Genomic DNA, 18,566 nt, shown 5'->3' on the forward strand with positions numbered 1-18,566 from the left:
TTCCTAATGGCTTTTAGTCTGTTAGGACAGAGCAGTAACTTCACAGCCTGACGCCTTGTCACGTACGGTTAAACGTGTCTGTGCTGCTTCGCTGTCATCCCTTTTCCCATTCCTTCTCCATGAAACGGGTAACGGTACAAATAAATTAAGTGCAGGTTTTCAAAATCTGTATTTATAAATCTACAAATTAGATTTGACTATGTCTTTACTGTACCCCTTTAAATGCAAACAAAGTTCAGTCCAGTAAACAGAGTTGGTTTTATATGGACGGGGGGCTGCCCGCAGCCGCTGCTTTGTATAGCCCAGCTGGGCCGTTCAGGTCTCTTCTTTTTCTAAACGTCTTTATTCCTGTTTAGAAGAGCAAATTTTAAAAAATAGCAAGTCAAACACGTCTCCTTTGTCATCAGCGTAAAGCCTACATAAGTGCAAAATAGCACGCCCCATGATTTGAGGATGAGCTGATGACTTTGTGTCCTTCAGGGGCAAGAGGTGGCTTGGTCCGGCCGTGCCGCCCCAGTGCTGCAGGAAGCAATCTTGGAGAAGGAGGAGTCACAGGGATGCCCTGGTCAATCGGTCCAGCCTCAGGCTACTGCACACCACCACATCATAACCTGCCATAATAAATATTAGTTATTTTACTCTATTATTATATAAGAAGGGTTTTGTTCCGGAACCTCGCTGCTCTCGTGCCCAGCTGCCCAGTGGGGATTTGCACCTTGGTTCACGTGCATCGATTCAGGAGACCTTCAGTATCTGGATGCGTCTCCTGAGGGAAAGGTGGGAATTTGCCAGGACAGGATGTTTTGGAAAAATTACACGATAAATAGAATATAACTTCCATTTGGAGCTTTCAGCATCCAAACAGTCTCAGCCAAATGTCAAGACTGTGCTTCTGCCAGGAGAGCTCTTGCAGTTGCCTCACTGGTGGTGAGGAAAGTTAAAACGATGCCACTAAGCGAAAGTAGTGCTTTTTTACCTTCACAGAGCTGTAAGAATATACACTTCCATACATCAGCCTGAACCTGTTTTCTCGGTCTTTGATGTATTGGTTGCTAAGGCAACCGTGTATATTCCCAAACTGGTGAGTAAAAATAGGAACACAAGCACGTTTTCAGTATGGGCGAAATACTGCAGTTCACAGCAGCTCTCGCTGCCGGCGCTGGTGAGCATCCGCAGGGACTCCGGGTTCTGCCTTTTCCCTAAATGTTTATTTTATGGTTGCCCTACATTGGGGAAAGATATTGAATCAGAACATTTGTTAAGTGAAATGGTTTTAAATGTCACCTGGCGCTCCGTGGGCGGTGGGAGGCAGTGTCAGGTTAACATGAATTACTCCTGTTTAAATCCGGCCAGCACGGATAACTGGCCAGTTAGTAGGATGTGATTTTGAAGCATTTAACACGGTGCTCATTAACCAGCACCTAAATACCACCGAGTTGCTGGGTGCAAGGTAACCTCCTTCATGCCTGTAGCTTGGCCAGCTTTTTTTTCTGGCTGAAATTCATAATCACTCCTACACTTTGGCATTTTAGGGATTTAGCAAAATGCCTGTGGCAGCTTCATATCATAGAATCACAGAATGGTTTGGGTTGGAAGGGACCCTAAAGCCCACCCAGTGGCACCCCCTGCCCTGGGCAGGGACACCTCCCACCAGCCCAGGTTGCTCCAAGCCCCGTCCAACGTGGCCTTGAACCCCTCCAGGGATGGGGCAGCCACAGCTTCTCTGGGCAACCTGGGCCAGGGGCTCACCGCCCTCACAGCCAACAATTTCTTCCCAATATTTAACTGAAATCTCCCCTCTTGCAGTGTAAAACCCTTCCCCCTCGTCCCATGGCTCCCCTCCCTGCTCCAGAGTCCCTCCCCAGCTTTCCTGGAGCCCCTTTAGGGCCTGGCAGGGGCTGGAAGATCTCCCCGGAGCCTTCTCTTCTCCAGGCTGAGCCCCCCCAGCTCTCTCAGCCTGTCCTCCCAGGAGACGTTCAGATCCTGGTGCTGGGGGCTGAGCAAAGAGGAGCGGTGCAGTATCTAAGCCCCCCCAAGGTGGTGGGGATTCGGGTGCTGGAAATGCAGGAGCTGCATCCTGCGTTTGTTTGCGCGGGTAGGGAATTTTTAATCCTAATTTATGTTGCTAAATATTAAATGTCTACAGGTGGTAACGGTGTATGTAGGAACCAAGGGAGAACAGCCCGTGGGGAGAAGGGTCGGTTCCTGGGTGCGATCCCGTCCTGGGCTGTCTCCAGTCTCCTCCAGGTGCTGCCGGGTCTATGAGGTGCGATTTATGTGGGGAGACCTCAGGATTTGCAGGAAATGACTAACACTGTTGAGATGTTGTTCTCTCCCTTTCCAGCTGCCGTAACTCTTCATTTAAACACAAAGAGGCTGAACCGAGCTTTGGTGCGGGGGTGTGGATTTGAGCTGGCCGTTTATATGGCAGGGATGCCGGTCCCCTTTTGAAGTAAGGGACTGAGTAATTAAAATATTAATTATTAATACAGCCGTAAAAGCCTTTTTCCTTCTTTTCCTCCCCTCTTTGCAGTGCACAGATGTCGTCAGGACATTCGGTGGCAGTGATGGGCATTGACTTCACGCTGCGATACTTCTACAAAGTTCTCATGGACCTGCTGCCAGTTTGTAACCAAGACGGGGGAAACAAAATAAGGTAAGCTGTTCCTCCTGGGCAAGAAATAGCTAAAGCCTTTTTTTTGTTCCCTTTAACCAGGTGACCCAAGGTGCTTTCCAACTTAATTTATTCTAGGATTCTCTTACTTTCAATGTGTGTTCTCTGCTTTCCGCTAAAGTTTGTGCGTGTTCTTCTCATAAAGATCACGTGGACTTCTTTGTTATTCAAGATCAAACTGTCATCAGCTAAGTAAAGAGTCTGCAGGAATACGAAAACAGAAGATAACTGATTATTTGTTTTTTTTTTATATTTAGACTTCATTGAAATCCTGGGCAAAAAACCATTCTGTATTAAATGAACACCCTTCCCCTTCTCTTCTGTTTGTTTTCATTTTACATGTTTAGTTACTGTGAGCATGTAATCGTGATGTATTATCTCTCGTTATTTTAACTATGATTATTAAATTACACTTTGGTTATATTTTTCTCAGAAATACATAGCACACACTAGTCAGAAGAAGTCTGATTTCATCTGGAGTATCTAATTTTGTTTAGACCTCTGTGTATCTTAATTGTTCCTCTTCACCCTTTTTAAAAAAAATCATGGGGGGGGGTCAGGGTTAGACTCTGGTTTGGATCTGGAGTAACTTGATAACAGGGTTTAGGCATTGTTGTTTCTTTCTTTGTTTTTAAACCTTATTTTGGAAGGGAAGTGGTTTTCTGTCATCCTCCCAGTTCTTTTCTGGTTTGGTTTGGGTATTTTTTTATATATTTTTATGGTGTATAAAAAAAAATAATCAGGATTTCTGGTTTGGCGTTCCTTCCCCCCTAATTAAAAACTATTAATAATCAAGGGGATCAGATGCGTGATTATTTTCTACATTCCCTAAATGAGGAATTTAAAGCATATTGTGAAGCGCTTTGTTAGAGCGTTCTCACGTAGGAGCTGGATCTAATGCCTGCAGCCCCTGCGTAAGTGCACACAGGTACTAAGGGACGACTGTTCCAACTTTCTGGCAGCCGTTTGGGGTTTTTTCAATGTATCTCTCCTGAGCTTTTTCTCTCTGCAGTCATTCTGGGGTAAACACCAGCCTGTTCCCTATAGCGTCTTTCAGAGGAAAAAAAAAACCAGAGAGAATTCAACATCACAACATGAATTCCTAATGCAAATCTCAAACGGTTTGGGGCAGTAAAAAAAAAAAAAAATCCAACTAAAAGTTTTGCCTAAAGTGTACAGTCCCGTCTATTCTGTGATGATTGCTGTAAATTATATCCCTTCTCTCCCTCCGTGAGCCGATGTCGGTAGAGGTTTACGTGTCAGGCTGCCATGGGAATCGCGGGGTTTAAAGCCGCCCCAAGCGGCGCAGCTGCGGGGCCCGGGCAAAGCCCCGCGGGGCCGGGGGACGCGGCTGCCACCCCGCTGAGCTCTTCGGGAGCATTGAGTGGCCGCATTAACCTCCTCCCCTCTCCCTTCCACGGCCACCGATTCTCTTCAGCTTGGCGCAGGCTGTGGCGTCCCCCGGTGCTGCTGGCTCCTCCGCCTTCCCCAGCGCGGCTGTCTGCGGCTATGGAAACGGGAGATGCCGAAAAGAGTACGGATTAAAACCTCGCAGCACCCTGGTTTCTAGATAGGGGCACAGATGGAACATCACTGCCCTGAGATCACACGGGAAACTAATGGGAAGGGCTGAAAAGGGAGAGGAAAGGATGGGAAGGCTGAAAATGAAACAGGAGTGATTTATCTCCCCGTTAAAATTGAATTCTTAGGCAGGAGGTCATTAAACGAGAGTGTGAAATCTCTGTTTTAATTAGTAGCGTAGTAGATTAATAAACTGTTAAAGCTTTCCAAGTTCATTATGCTTAATTTATTTCTGGACCTTGCATGACCAGACAAGACAAGGCACTGATCAGCTTCCCTTTCTGTTTCTAAGCGGTTCCACGTTCAAGTTCTCTGTCTTCCAGGCTTGCAGGAACAGTAACGGAATGAAAAGCTTCAGGGAAATACCTGATATATTCTTCAGAGACATTTTCCAGTGGATTTGCTTAATGGCCATGTTATTTTAATAAATGGAAGCCTTTAAAAATTCTTCCTCTAGCTGTAAATTGCAGATCAGGTTTTATTTCGCCGCATTTCTCTAAAGCCCGAGGAGGTCTAATGGGGGGCTCTCCACGTTGTTTGTTGTGGGCAGGTGCTTCATCATGGAGGACAGAGGGTACCTTGTGGCACACCCAACCCTCATCGATCCCAAAGGACACGCACCGGTGGAGCAACAGCACATTACGCACAAGGTCTGGCTCCTTTTTTCTTGTTTTTCTTGGTTTTTCCTTTTCTGGTTCCCGCGGTGGTAAGGACTGTAGAGAAGCTGCTGGTTGTGTCTGATTTCAAAGGCGTAAAATCCTCTTTTTTTCACTTAAGGAGCCCCTGGTCGCAAACGACATTCTGAACCACCCAAACTTCGTCAAGAAAAACCTCTGCAACAGCTTCAGTGACAGAACTGTTCAGCGGTTTTATAAATTTAATACCAGCTTAGTGGTAAGTGTGTTTTTCTGTTTTATTTTGCTTTTGAATGTACTTTGGTTGGGTTGGGTTTCTTTTGGTGGAAAGGCAGATCCTTGCCAGGCTCAGCAGAGGAGGCTGGAAGCCAGCCTTCCCTGCGGATTGGCCTCCGTTCCCCCTCTCCAAACACAAACCCAGCGATCTGGCCTGCACAGACTGTGCTCGCGCGAGGAGTCACTTGACATAGGAGGGATTATGGACGTGAGCGCTGGCCAGCTGTGGTTGATGTCTGCAAAGTCTCGTCCAGCATCGTGAAAATAAGTTCTCGGTCGTTGGGTGAGGACTTTCCGGCAGTAGTTGGGATTTTTTGCTTTGGGATCCTCTGACCTGTGGCTTCCAACTCTGACCAGTGTCGCTGCTACACGGGTAGCCAAGGTCTCTAATAACTTATCGTTTAGGTAGGTGACCAAATAAATGCATTTACTGGTGCAACTGGCATGAGCATTCGCAGAGTATCATTTGTCAGACTGGAGTATTTGGAGATGCGAGCGCTCCGCGGTCCCCGCAGGGCCTGTGTGAGCGTCCTCTTGTGCCAAGAGGTCTAAGCCAGGGACTGTTGGCTCTCGCCGCGCCATGAATGCCGATCGCAGCGCCGCAGATCCACCCTTGACAAGATCCCGGCAGAATCATTCAAAAGGTGTTAGGCTCTGTGGGAGAAGCTGCTCTTTAGATAATACTTTTCAATTGTTACTGGGAGGAGAAGGTGGGAAATGAGTGTCAGAAATATTTGGAAGTCCTGTCAGAATACGTCGATTTATGTCAGGTAGGCTTAAACATTTTCCCCACGCTTGAAATGCAAAATTGAAAATGTATCGCTGTAAAGGAAATTGTATAGGACAGAGCAAAAACTTAAGCTTGTGGCATGCAAATAGGAATCAGGAATGAGTCTGGCTACCAAATAGATCGCAGCTGTACAGTGCTGCCCTGTATTTTTTTATGGTACATGTGCCAGGAAGTTTTCAACAAGTCGTGGTGGTGCCTCCCCGTCAGAGCGGAGCCTCTTTGCGAAGGTCACCCACGACGGGGACAGCGGGGACGGGTCGGGGAGCGATGCAAAGGAGCGAAATGCAGCCTGCTGCGGGCAGGATATCGGGCTCAACGCCGCTGACACATCTCGTAATGTTTACAAGCTAAGCGTATTTTTTTCCACCTTCAGCAAAGTCTTTCCAGCCAGTAGTAGCTTGGAGGCAAAACTCAACAGGTTGATGAAGAATTTTATAGGCCTTTTATTTGTGGTGGTGGCTCTCCCATGCTCTGTAGGCTTCCTTGGATGGGGGAGAATCTTCAGCTCCCTAAAACAACGCGTTTCTTGGTACTCTGTTGATGCTATTTGTTTTTTCCCTAGGGGGATCTGACAAACCTGGTGCACGGCAGCCACTGCTCCAAGTACAGGCTGACGAGAATCCCGGGCACCAACGCCTTCGTGGGAATCGTCAACGAGACCTGCGATTCCCTTGCGTTCTGTGCCTGCAGCATGGTGGACAGGCTCTGCCTCAACTGCCACAGGTGAGCGGGGGGTCGGGAATGAAGGGGCTGGGCCCGGCGTTTACTTCCTCCTGCCTTCTTCATTCAAGGTTTATAAAACCACGTTTATTTTATAAGCTAAACGAAAACATGCAGTGCAAAACTGAAGTGAAAACAACATAGTTACTTCACCTATGCCATTTGCAAGAGGCACGGTGACTTAGCAGACCTCTAATCTTTTGCTATATTTTTAGTGTATTAAATAACAGGGTAGTTTGTGCTTGACACGTTTGGGTAGATAATGTTAAAAGACCACAATAGATTCGGTTCTTAGGGGCAGTTGTCGGTGGATTATGCCCTTTGTTCTGGCGTATCGATACCCATGGTTTTATGTGGATTGATGTAGTTTTTCACTGAGGGGATCCCGGTGCTTGCAGATTTTGCTTACACCACCATCGTTATGTAGGATCCTTGCATCTAGATCGGAGATTTGTCCAAGGGTTGTCTCCTTTTTAAATCTCAGGGGTTGGGTAAGAGATCCGAGAGGCTCCGTTACTACATTGTCCTCAGTCCCAGAGCAGAACAGAGCAATCCCTGCGCTCCTGGGGGAAGGAGAAAGGTTACGGAACAGCCTTTTCCGTGGCAAACTGCTCTTGCGGGACTAAAATCACCGTGCCGTGTCTGATGCGTTTTCTGTGTTTTCTGCCCCTGCAGAATGGAACAGAACGAATGCGAGTGCCCCTGTGAGTGCCCTCTGGAGGTAAATGAATGCACCGGGAACCTCACCAACGCCGAAAGCAGGTGAGAACCAGCCTCCTCTAGTGGAACAGCATGGGACAGAAGTTAACAAAATTAATTTTTTATGCTACCTTAGAGGTGATACAGGATAGCATAGACAGGATTTTTAGTATAATTAAGCAGGTGATACGTAATAGGTAAAACCGATCACAGAATCACAGTATGGTCAAGGTTGGAAGGGACCCTTAAAGATCCTCCAGTCCAGCCCCTCTCCCAGAGCAGGGTCACCCAGAGCAGGTGGCACAGGAACGCGTCCAGGCAGGTTTGGGATGTCTCCAGAGACGGAGACCCCACACCCTCTCTGGGCAGCCTGTGCCAGGGCTCTGCCACCCTCAAAGGAAAGAAGCTTTTCCTCATGTTCAGATGGAATTTCCTGTGTTCCAGTTTGTGCCTGTTGCCCCTTGTCCTGTCCCCAGGCACCACTGAGAAGAGTCTGGCCCCATCCTCTTGCCCCTGGCCTTTGGATATTGCTGAGCATCGATGAGGTCCCCTCTCAGCCTGCTCTTCTCCAGCGGAACAGCCCCAGGGCTCAGCCTTTCCTCAGCACAGAGGTGCTCAGTCCCTCGCTCGGGACGTTTCTCAGTGATTGTGCTTTGACTGCTTTTATAATACAGGGCTTTCCTTTTTGCCCTGATATAGGAATCCAAGTTGTGAAGTTCATCAGGAGCCAATGACTTTCACAGCAATCGATCCGAGCCTCCAGGACGCTCTGCCGCAGTGTATCAACACCCAGTGCAACCAGAGAACAGAGAGCGGGTAAAGTGGCGTCCTCCGTCCCTCAAAATATACCGTGTTCCTGAAATAATTAAGTGAAAATAGCTCTTCCTTACATATTTCAAGGAAAAAAAAGAAGCGTGATACCAGAATGAGGTATTACGGCACACGCCAATGCTGACATTATGCTGCTGTGCAGAAAGAGAAGAGCTCAGTATTCCCGTTTGAGTCACGTTACACCATTAATAGCAAACAAACGGCTTCCCTGTTGCACTTTGTGACTCTGGGAACTGAGGGTTGTGCAAGTGGAGGATTTGCTGCTGAAAGGAGAATGAATTCTTCCTCTTAGCAAAATGGATAGTGCTGCTGTGTTTGTCTGCCTTCGGGAGGAAGGTGTGGTCCAAAGGGTTCGCAGAAAGCAGACAGTATGGTCGCGGTGGTGACTTCGGAGCACGTTAGGGATGGGAGCTGCCTGTCAGCTTCCAGTTCCCTGCTTCTCTCTTCTACTCCTGGCATTATGTAGAGGAGCTTCAGGGCTTATTTATTTTTTGCTAGTTATGAGCGGTCTCCAGGGAACTGAGACTGCTAGAACATATCGTGCTCTGACCAGACTTTCCAAATCCTTTCTTCCATCTTCCAAAGGATTGCAGAAAAAGGGTGGAACCGTAGTCAGACTTCACCGTGCTGAGAAATGTCTTATTGGAGCAGTTACAAGTAGGAAGTTCTCCCTGTGCTCAGGCTGAGTCATGGAGGCAAAACCCAAAGCAAACAGAGTTGGAAGATGCATGCTGAAGATGCAGCTTCCCTGTATAACTTCCCTTGTGGTACTTAAGCATTTCAATGAGAAGGGGTTTGTGGCCAAATGTTACATACGCAAGGGCTTGTGGATGATTTTGGCTTCCCTCTGTCTCGCGATTCTAAAATGGACTGAGCTGTGCCAAACAAGAAGTGTTGAACTGGAAAGTAAACGTGGTCTTCTTTCATTTTTCATTTTCAGGGATTGCTTCGGTGTGTTGGACTGCGAGTGGTGCATGGTAGACAGCGACGGGAAGACCCATCTGGATAAGTCCTACTGTGCCCCTCAGAAGGAATGCTTCGGCGGCATTGTGGGAGCGAAGAGCCCCTACGTGGATGACTTGGGAGCAATAGGTAACTCTGCCTGTCTGTAGAGATGCTGCGTTTAGCTGTTTGTAGGCAATAACGTGCACTTTCAGTGCCAGACCATGCTTCCCATAATGCTTATCTCTTATGCTAGTGGTAAATTAGCAGAAATAGTGCACCAAGCAGCAAAGAAGTATCATCAGGGCCGTTGTGGGTGTTACATTTTTGAAAATATTGATGTGTAGCTGAGTGTAGCTGTACATTCCTGTCTTTAAGATGTACCCTCTCTGAATTTCTTCTCCTATTTAAAGTGTGCTGGCCTGCCTGTGTGCAGTTGAGCTTCTAGAAAGCCTTCAAGATCTTCTCCAGTCCTCAGAGATGTTGATCTAAACCTTTCTGCAGGGCATTTATGGATTTTTTTTTTTTTTTTCCTCTGTTTTGTCCCTTTTGATTTAGGAGATGAGGTGATCACTCTGAACATGATCAAAAGCGCACCGGTCGGCCCAGTGGCTGGAGGCATTATGGGCTGCATTATGGTGCTTGTCCTAGCGGTATACGCGTATCGCCACCAGATACATCGGAGGAGTCACCAGCACATGTCACCTTTGGCTGCCCAGGGTGAGAGAGAAATAGTAGGGTGGGAATTTAAAATAAAACTCAAACCAAAAACAAAAGCCCAAAATAAAAAAACCAAACAAACAAAAACAAAAAAAGCCCACAAAACCAAACCAACCAACCAACCAACCAAAAATAAAAATCCAAACCCTCTTTCCTTGGTTTTGTTTCAGTGCCCCATTTGTATTTCCCTTTTGCCAGCCCTTGTAAAAGCCAGGTTTCTCCAGGGGGCCTGTGTATTGCTGCCCTCTCCTGGGTGCAGCCAGACCTGCTGCCGCCCGAGGAGACTCTGCCCCAAAACCATAACGTGCAGTTCGTGTCAGGGAGCTGAAGTTACACTTTTTCTTGAGCTAAACTGATGTAAGCCCAGCTTCACAGCTTCCTGGCCCTTGTCACAGCACACCGACCGCGGGTGTTTATTTCTGCATAAGAATGGAGCTTTTGGGTGTATTACAGTTCTCACGCCCTTTCTGCTTGGGCGGTCTGCGACACAGAATCATAGAATCTTCATGGTTGGAAGGGACCTTTGAGATCATCAAGTCCAACCATGCACACACACAAAAAAACCCCAAACCCCTACAATCTCTGCCACCAGAGCATGCCCTGAAGTGCCACATCTAGACGTTTCTTAAACACCTCTAGGGATGGTGGCTCAACCCCCTCCCTGGGCAGGCTGTTCCAGGGCCTGACCACTCTTTCAGTAAAGTCATTCCTCCTAATATCTAACCTAAACCTCCCCTGCCACAACCTCAGACCATTTCCTCTGGTCCTGTCATTCTTCACCTGGGAGAAGAGGCCAACACCCACCTCTCTCCACCCTCCTTTCAGGGAGCTGTAGAGGGCAATGAGGTCTCCCCTCAGCCTCCTCTTCTCCAAGCTAAACATGCCCAGCTCCCTCAGCCTCTCCTCACATGCCCTGGTCTCCAGACCCCTCACCAGCCTGGTCGCTCTCCTCTGGACACGCTCCAGCACCTCAACGTCCCTCTTGTACAGCGGGGCCCAGAACTGGACACAGCACTCGAGGTGAGGCCTCACCAGCGCCCAGTACAGAGGCACCATCACTTCCCTGCTCCTGCTGGCCACGCTGTTCCTGAGACAAGCCAGAATGCTGTTGGCCTTCTTGGCCACCTGGGCACGCTGCTGGCTCATGTTAAGCTGGCCGGCCACCAGCACCCCCAGGTCCTTTTCTGCGGGGCAGCTTTCCAGCCACTCTGCCCCAAGCCTGTAGCGTTGCTTGGGGTTGTTGTGACCGAAATGCAGGACCCAGCACTTGGCCTTACTGAACCTCCTACAGTTGGCCTTGGCCCATGGATCCAGCCTGTCCAGGTCCCTCTGTAGAGCCTTCCTACCCTCAAGCAGATCAACAGTCCCACCTGGTTTGGTGTCATCTGCAAACTCACTGAGGGTGCATGTCTTTTTGCACTTGTGTTCCGTGTGATGTTCATGGAATATCTAGACATAGTTAGATAAAACCACTGAAGTCTGAGAGACAAAACTGTTTGGCGGAAGGGATACCGGTAGAAAGAGGTGAGAAGTGTGATCAGGGCTAATTACCTCTACATTTGATGACACCCTGGCTCTACTTTGAATCAGTTCGCTGTCTTCAAAATTTAAAGCCTGTTCCTTGCAGGGGGAGGTGGGGTGTATCGTATTCCTGAAATCCCTAGCCCTGTTTGTCTTGGGAAATGAGCACACCGAGCTCAGACCGCATTTTTTCACACCGTAGCGCAAAGTGCTTCCACGATACTACCGGGGTGACAGCCGTTAGTAAGATGATCCAAAATTTTTCTCTTAACAGTTGCATTTTTCTGTTTGTAATGGTGTGTAGAAATGTCAGTGCGTATGTCGAACCTGGAAAATGATAGGGACGAGAGAGACGATGACAGCCATGAAGACAGAGGAATCAGTAAGTACCAAATCACTTTGCGGTAAAAAAATCTTAGATTAGGAGTAAATGAGCTATTTGTTTTCTTAATATGCTAGAATTAAAAAATATGGGAGGAGACCCTGTGCTGATTAGCAGTAGGAAGTGACAGAACAACGTTTTGATTTAAACTGTAACTTCCAGTGCATCTTCAGTCTCCTTCTAAATATTACATTTTTTGCTTTTAGAAGACTAATCTTGATTACGTGTGGAGGGGGTCTGCCCCTTACGCGCCCCCCCCCATCATAACCGCTTCCACAAATAGCTCTGATCAGCCTAAAAATTACGATCGTGTCAGTACGGGGTATGGAAAACTCCTACCTTTGTTCAGCCTTGGAACGCAGAGGCCAAGCCTGGCATGTATGTTCAACAAATGTGGCAGTAAATCTTATTTGCATTGATTTGGGATGCCTGTTACTGCTTTGCTGTCCAGTAAAAATGGCACTTTGTGTTTGATAGTGGTGTACCGTAAGATGAGCCGGTGCACCTAAACTCTGGGAGAGCTGCGGAGTCAGAGCGGATCCCTGTCTCTGGAGCCTCGCTAAACCAGAACTAAAACAATGCCCAAGGTTTGAAACTGTGTCAGCACTCAAAGACTGAGAAACAAGCGTGTGTGGGTTTCATGGCTCACATCTACTGCTTCTCCAGGGCCGTTTCAGTTTCACTGGGAGTCGGCTCCCAGTGCTGCCACAGGTTCTTCAGCATTGGCACGGTAATTCCCTAACTTCTATTAATCCCAGCGGATGAGGTGAATGAGTCTGACTGGATCTTGATCCCGTCCACATTTAAACACCATCTCTTTACTCCTACTCCTCTGTCGCTTGACAGTCGTCTTAAAAGTAGTAGCATTTGAGAAGAGTTAGGCTGTAGAAAGCCTGTTCCCCTGTGCTTGATTTGTCCCGCTGATATAATTCAGTAAAAGCACTTTCTTTAAAACCAGTTCTGTTTCTTTCTCCCTCCCAGTTAGTAACACTCGATTTATAGCAGCGGTAATCGAGCGGCACGCCCACAGCCCCGAACGCAGACGCCGGTACTGGGGGCGATCGGGAACGGAGAGCGACCACGGTAAGACCTTGAATCCCCGCCCTGGCCCCGGGTTAATGATTGCGGTTACTGGGTTTCCTTCAGAAGTCTGGCACGTTGCAGATAAGGCTGCCACAACCAAACCAAAAACCTTTGCTCCTTATTACCTCACAGCTGAGCGGTTTTGCCACCCTTCAGCAGACGATGCCGTCCAGCCAGGAGCTGGTTTCCTCGGAGGGGTGGTACAGCGGCAGCTGAAGGCCCTGGTGCCCCTGGCTGGCGGGGGGCTCTGCCAGCTTCGCTGCGGGGCCAGAATGCAGACCGACAGAAACAGGACTACATTTACCGCACTCTTCTTCCATCGCCAACCCGAACAATCTAGATGCTCAGTTGGGATAACGGGCCTCTCCTACTTAATGAGCGAAAGGAAGTCCCTTGCAGTCGAGTCAGCATCTCGACTGCTCGTCTCTTCGCCGTGACGTGCACATCTTTCATAAAATTCTAGCAGCATGTGTGGGACACCTGCATTTCCTGGGGTAAAGCAAATACGGATTTAGAGACCACGGAGTCAGGTGCCTCCGTAGCCTTTCTGTTGGACGTTCAGTCCCTGCCATCACCGCAGAGGACACCTTACATCACCTTTAAGCAAATAATGAACATTACTGGGTACATGTATAGCAATGAGGGGTATTCAGCCGCGTGTGTTTGTCACACACACACATTTCAACCCTGTTTAGGTTCAGGGAATTTTGATACGTCTCCCATCCCCTGGGACTGAGTCTTCTTAACTGTTGGAAGCTGGTAGAAGGGTGTCCCGCTGCTGACTCGTGAGGAGGCGTAACGTAAATGAAGAGAAGGGTTAGACAAGGCAGTCTGCCACAGATGTCAGCTCTAGCTGCGTGTCGTAGTGGCTGGGTATCTTACAGCAGATGGAGTCACTTATTAAGACAGTGGTTGCACTAATGGAATTGCTGAGGGCCAGGAAATCTGAAGGCCAAAGCCTTGGAACGTGGATGAACAGATGCCTGAGAGACAATCTTGCTCTAAGAGGAATTAGCCTGGATTTGGGGCCAGATTACCTGTGCTGAGGCACATTTGCTAGACTAATGCTCCTTTTGCTCCATTTCTTGTAGTCCGAGCAAATCCTTCCCATCGTTCCCGTCCCCGTGTCAGGGTTAGCAGGGGAACTGTCTACCTATTTCTGAAATGTGCGCTTCTATTTTTAGTTTCTGTAATTCCATCTTCTTCAAAGGGCTGCCCAGTCGTCTTCCCAATTCCTCTCTGCCAGCTAGAAACCATGACTCAGACCATGGGAAATGAGCCCCAGCTGTGGATACTTACCCTGATATTTTTAACACACTTCTTTTAGGCATCTCAAGCTGAAAACCCGACCGAGATGCTCGGAGAAGCACCAGTGGGTTTCCAGCTCTTAGCCAAAGTTTTCCGAGATGGATTATTTTTCTAATTAAAGCAAGATCTTTTTCCTTTTAAATTTTGTTTGTGTGTTTGCATTTAGAGATACTGAGGTGGTTTTGTTTGAGTGGTAACAGCTGGTTTCAGTGGTAAATCCAAATCTCATAGTAACCACTAGCACCTGCTTCAAAAGAGAGGGACAGAAGGTCTCCCAGGGAGCTGTTACGAGGCAGCGTCCTCACTGAGAAAGCAGGATCTTGTCCAGCAAGGGTTAGCCGTTAGCTGGCTTTCCAGTGACATAATTTCCTTAGGATATCCCAGAGAATGCAATGGCTCATTACTCCGATAGTCGGCTGCTCTGTTGTTTTTTCAACTTCTCAGACTGCAGGAGCAGATATTTTGGCCAAAGGAGTTGATTGCACGATGGGCACGTGCGCAGCTGGACGGGTCAGTACCATTTGGCTTAATGGACCTGCTGCGTGAAACACTTCCAGGTGGATTCAGTCCATTTCTTTAACTCTATGGAAAGCTCACCGACATTAAAAACATACGTTTGGGGTTTGTAAATAGGCCTTCACAGGTGAAAAGTGCTCGTTTCCTCTTAAAAAGAGAATACTGTGATTACACAAGATGATGTGAAAAGTTTCGCTGCTTCCAGATAACAACAGCTTTCTTTCCTAGGAAAGATGTAGTTTGATAGGACTAGAGGTAAGGGGCGCGGATCCCACCTATTTCTTGTCTGTCCGTAAAAATCCAAGTAATATCTTTAAAGATACCACTGCCCCAAAAAATTCTGTTAGGTTTTGTTTTTCAAATCAGCGCGAGCAATTCTGCCATACCAAACTGTTGAAGGCGTGATTGGTTTCTACCGTTTGGGGTGGCACAGACCTATACGTTTATAAACAGAGCTGGTGACAGAGAAAGGGATCCATTATGAACCTACAGGAGAGGATGGGTTTGTTTGGTTTTTTTTTTCTTTTCTCTTAACTAATTGTTTTATTCTTTATAAAGCACTGGCTGTGTCTGATTCCCTGAAGGGTGCAGCAGTCGGCACCGTGGCAGATTGACCTTTTAGTCTTGCTTTTAATTCTTGGTCCTTCTGATTCCTTTTCTAGGCTACAGCACTATGAGTCCTCAGGAAGACAGCGAAAACCCTCCATGCAATAACGACCCGTTGTCGGCTGGTGTCGATGTGGGAAACCACGATGAAGACTTGGACCTGGACACGCCGCCGCAAACAGCTGCCCTCTTGAGTCACAAGTTCCACCACTACCGGTTGCACCACCCGACGCTCCACCACAGCCACCACTTACAGGCTGCAGTCACGGTACACACTGTGGATGCCGAGTGCTAATGAACAACGGCACCGGGAACGTAACTTGTGAACGACGATCCGTGCAGCAACGGGCAGCTCGGCTTCTGTGCTTTTCACCAGGAACGATTTAACTCACTTCCTGAGTAAACTGTGAGGCAGAAAAGCTTTACGTTTTTATAAATGTAAGGCCGGCTCTGAAATGGAAGGGAAGCGTGCTTGATGAATGGACCTGCCATAACATTGAAGAAAATGGAGCGGGAGGCACGTTAGACCTCCAGAAACGGGGACGCGAGTTTATACAGCAGCTGGAGCTTTGGAAGCCCCGTTATGCTGAGCCAAGAGGAGAGAGCGAGCTTAAAAGAGCCAGCGATGATTTGGTTTCCTTAACTGGAAGAGCAGAAATCTGTGCGGCCGAAGGCTAAACAAGTGCCAGATAGAGGCGGGGGGGGGAAAGGCTGGTGGTTTCTCCGCAGTTTGTTTCGCGCGTACAAAGTTCACTGCTCCGACAACGGCTGTCTGGAACCTGGGACAATGCATCTCAAGATTTTTAAGTAAAGGATTATTTTTCTACTATTTATTGAACTCGAAACTTCGGGGGGAGGGAGGGGAGAAAACATGTTAGCAATTCTCAACGACTGCCACATATCTTCTGTGATGGTGAAGTGGTTCTTCCGAGGAAGACATCTGGTTCTTATTAGCTGATACTCATCCACTGCCCCACTCTGCAAAAGGGAAAATGAAGAAGTCGTTTCTGACGTGTTTACAGTATGAATGCTTTCTTTTCCACAATTGTTTTCTGTAAATATTAGAACCTGATTTATATGACAGTATTTTCTTCCTATTTGCAGAGGAAAAATCCTGTACTCCATTACTAAAATTCTGAGAATTCTGCCCATAAACTTCTCTGTCTTTACCTCTTCGGTCATCCTTAAAGGTTTCCTGTGTGGAAGTAATAAAGAATTTATTTAGCATTAGTTGCCAGATAATTCCCAATGAAATCTGTGCCATTCTTCTGTTCCCTTAGGACGCTGTCGAGATCAGAAGTAGGGATAAACCAGTGTTTTGTAAAACTTGGGTTACTGTGGAAGGTCTTTCCGAAATCATGATTTGAAGCTGCTGCTGTTTGTCTGGAATTTAACATTGTTGGTAATTCAAACGAAGATTAATCAGTCTGTCTACAACACAGAGCATCGTAATTATAAATTAGTTTTAAATCACAGCGTTGTATTTTAGATTCACGTTTTGTGATTACAATGATATAAAACCATTCTTGCACTGTGCATTATGATAAACATCCATTTATATGTAGGTTTTTTTAAAAATCACGTGTTTTAATTAATATGGTACTTAATACTGTATTATGTAAAAAAATTGGTTCTTAAACAGTACGGTAAAATAACTATATGTGTGATATCAGGATACCCCTTTATACTATGTATAAAACTAAAATCTCTAGTGAAATAAACTGTATATAAAGTATAGTTCTGTGGATAACGGGCTAGATTGAAATTATTCTGTCTCAGTTTCCTTTAATTTTCTGTCTGAGTAAGTGTTATAACGGGAGTGAAACATTTGGCCAGGTTCCTCTTGCTTTTACGAACTCGAAAGATCTAAACTTTACATATGAATGACGGTATTGACGTATGTTTAAAAGCTTTTTTTTTTTTTTTTTCCTTTGTGAGCCTGTTGGTCACTATTTGGGAAATGAACATTTCTGGAAGTGCTCAGCCATCGCGCGGACTCACCAAAGCCGATCATTTGGGTTTTTTCTTCTGCGCTACTGAAAACTGGGTTGCGCTGGATTTGCCGTTCTGCGGGGGTGGGTGGGAATGGCGGGGGGTTTGCTGACCAGGCACCTGCAGAAATGGATCAAGCACTGCTTTATGTTCTCAGAGGGCCTTGTAACGGGTCGTGAGTCAATCTGTAGACCCAACTTGCTAGAATTTCTAATTTTGAATCCAAAATAACGCTGAGTTTGGGGCAATGGACAAACTGGCTGTTTTGTCAGGTTTGCCTCTCGAAGAAAAGGCATTATCTTAATGTTACTGATCAAAGAACAACGTATCCAGCCAGGAAGCAGAATTTTTAAGCACGAAGGGAAAATAGCTTTCAGTGTGGACAAGTGTTCAACTATATGTAAGTGTTAATAACGGTTTGTGCGAAACATCAAACAAGATGCTTTGTTCATTTCCTAGACCTACAGAACTCCAAAAGGTGTTCTCACTAAAATTCCGAGGTAAATCCGATTTGAAGTTCCAGCCAGGACTTTATTTGGTTAGACCTGGGGATGTAACGTAGATGCTGGAATTCAGCCAGAAGCTGTTGCCATGGGACAAAAGCGTCGCTGGAAGCCACCGACTTGTAAAGCGGAATTTAAATTGTATTTTGCCCATCCGTGTACATATGAAGGAATCTCACGGTGCAGCAGAGGTTCTTGAACTTGAGTATTTGCTCCCCAGCTGTAGTTTTTTATGTCAAGCAACGTTAGAATAGTTTCCTCGCATATAAAATAATAGAAATAAAGAAGAGCGCAGCTTTGGCTTGAGCCGCGCGTGCCTGCCTGCTCTGCTGCTGACCTTACTTTACACCAGGTAAGGCTATGGAGCACATCATTAAGTCCAGCTTTAATTAAACTGCAGTGTTAATGAATGTATACATACCTGTGTTTAACCCACACTGGCGTATTCTGTACTATTTTATAGCGGGAGAAGTAACTTTTGTTCAAAATGTATCAGAAAGTAATAGGAATAAGCACATACCTTGTGCAATGCAATAATATTAATTACTTTCTTGAGTACAGTGGCGTTTCAGTGGAGAGATTTATTTATTGTTCTTAGAAACTGCTGGCAGCGTTCTCTGTTGCAGCCCCGCCAGAAATGCCTGGGTTACGCTTCTCTCTGAACAGCTGTCAAAAAGTCGCAGCGATCAAACCCCCTCGCCTTTACCTTTAAAAGCTTTTTACCTTTACGGGTTTTTGCAGAGCTGCACCTCGCTGCTGCTTCATCCCTTCTGTTCCAGGACATAAA

General features: G+C 46.8%; 1 protein-coding gene across 2 annotated transcripts in view; it reads left to right on the forward strand.

Moving 5' to 3' along the window:
* CACHD1 (cache domain containing 1) overlaps window positions 1-18,084 on the forward strand; it is a 114,325-nt gene extending 96,241 nt beyond the window's left edge. For both annotated transcript variants that reach the window (XM_074597568.1, XM_074597567.1), the window contains exons 17-27: window positions 2,534-2,656; window positions 4,806-4,905; window positions 5,033-5,149; window positions 6,519-6,679; window positions 7,352-7,438; window positions 8,075-8,191; window positions 9,147-9,298; window positions 9,707-9,868; window positions 11,694-11,771; window positions 12,753-12,854; window positions 15,341-18,084. In XM_074597568.1, the coding sequence (XP_074453669.1) occupies window positions 2,534-2,656; window positions 4,806-4,905; window positions 5,033-5,149; window positions 6,519-6,679; window positions 7,352-7,438; window positions 8,075-8,191; window positions 9,147-9,298; window positions 9,707-9,868; window positions 11,694-11,771; window positions 12,753-12,854; window positions 15,341-15,579 (1,438 nt within the window). In that variant the 3' untranslated portion in view covers window positions 15,580-18,084. The remainder of the gene's footprint in view (window positions 1-2,533; window positions 2,657-4,805; window positions 4,906-5,032; window positions 5,150-6,518; window positions 6,680-7,351; window positions 7,439-8,074; window positions 8,192-9,146; window positions 9,299-9,706; window positions 9,869-11,693; window positions 11,772-12,752; window positions 12,855-15,340) is intronic.
* Window positions 18,085-18,566: the final 482 nt, after the last annotated feature.

The sequence above is a fragment of the Larus michahellis genome, chromosome 8 (assembly GCF_964199755.1).
Source record: "Larus michahellis chromosome 8, bLarMic1.1, whole genome shotgun sequence".
In the NCBI taxonomy this organism is placed as follows: domain Eukaryota; kingdom Metazoa; phylum Chordata; class Aves; order Charadriiformes; family Laridae; genus Larus; species Larus michahellis.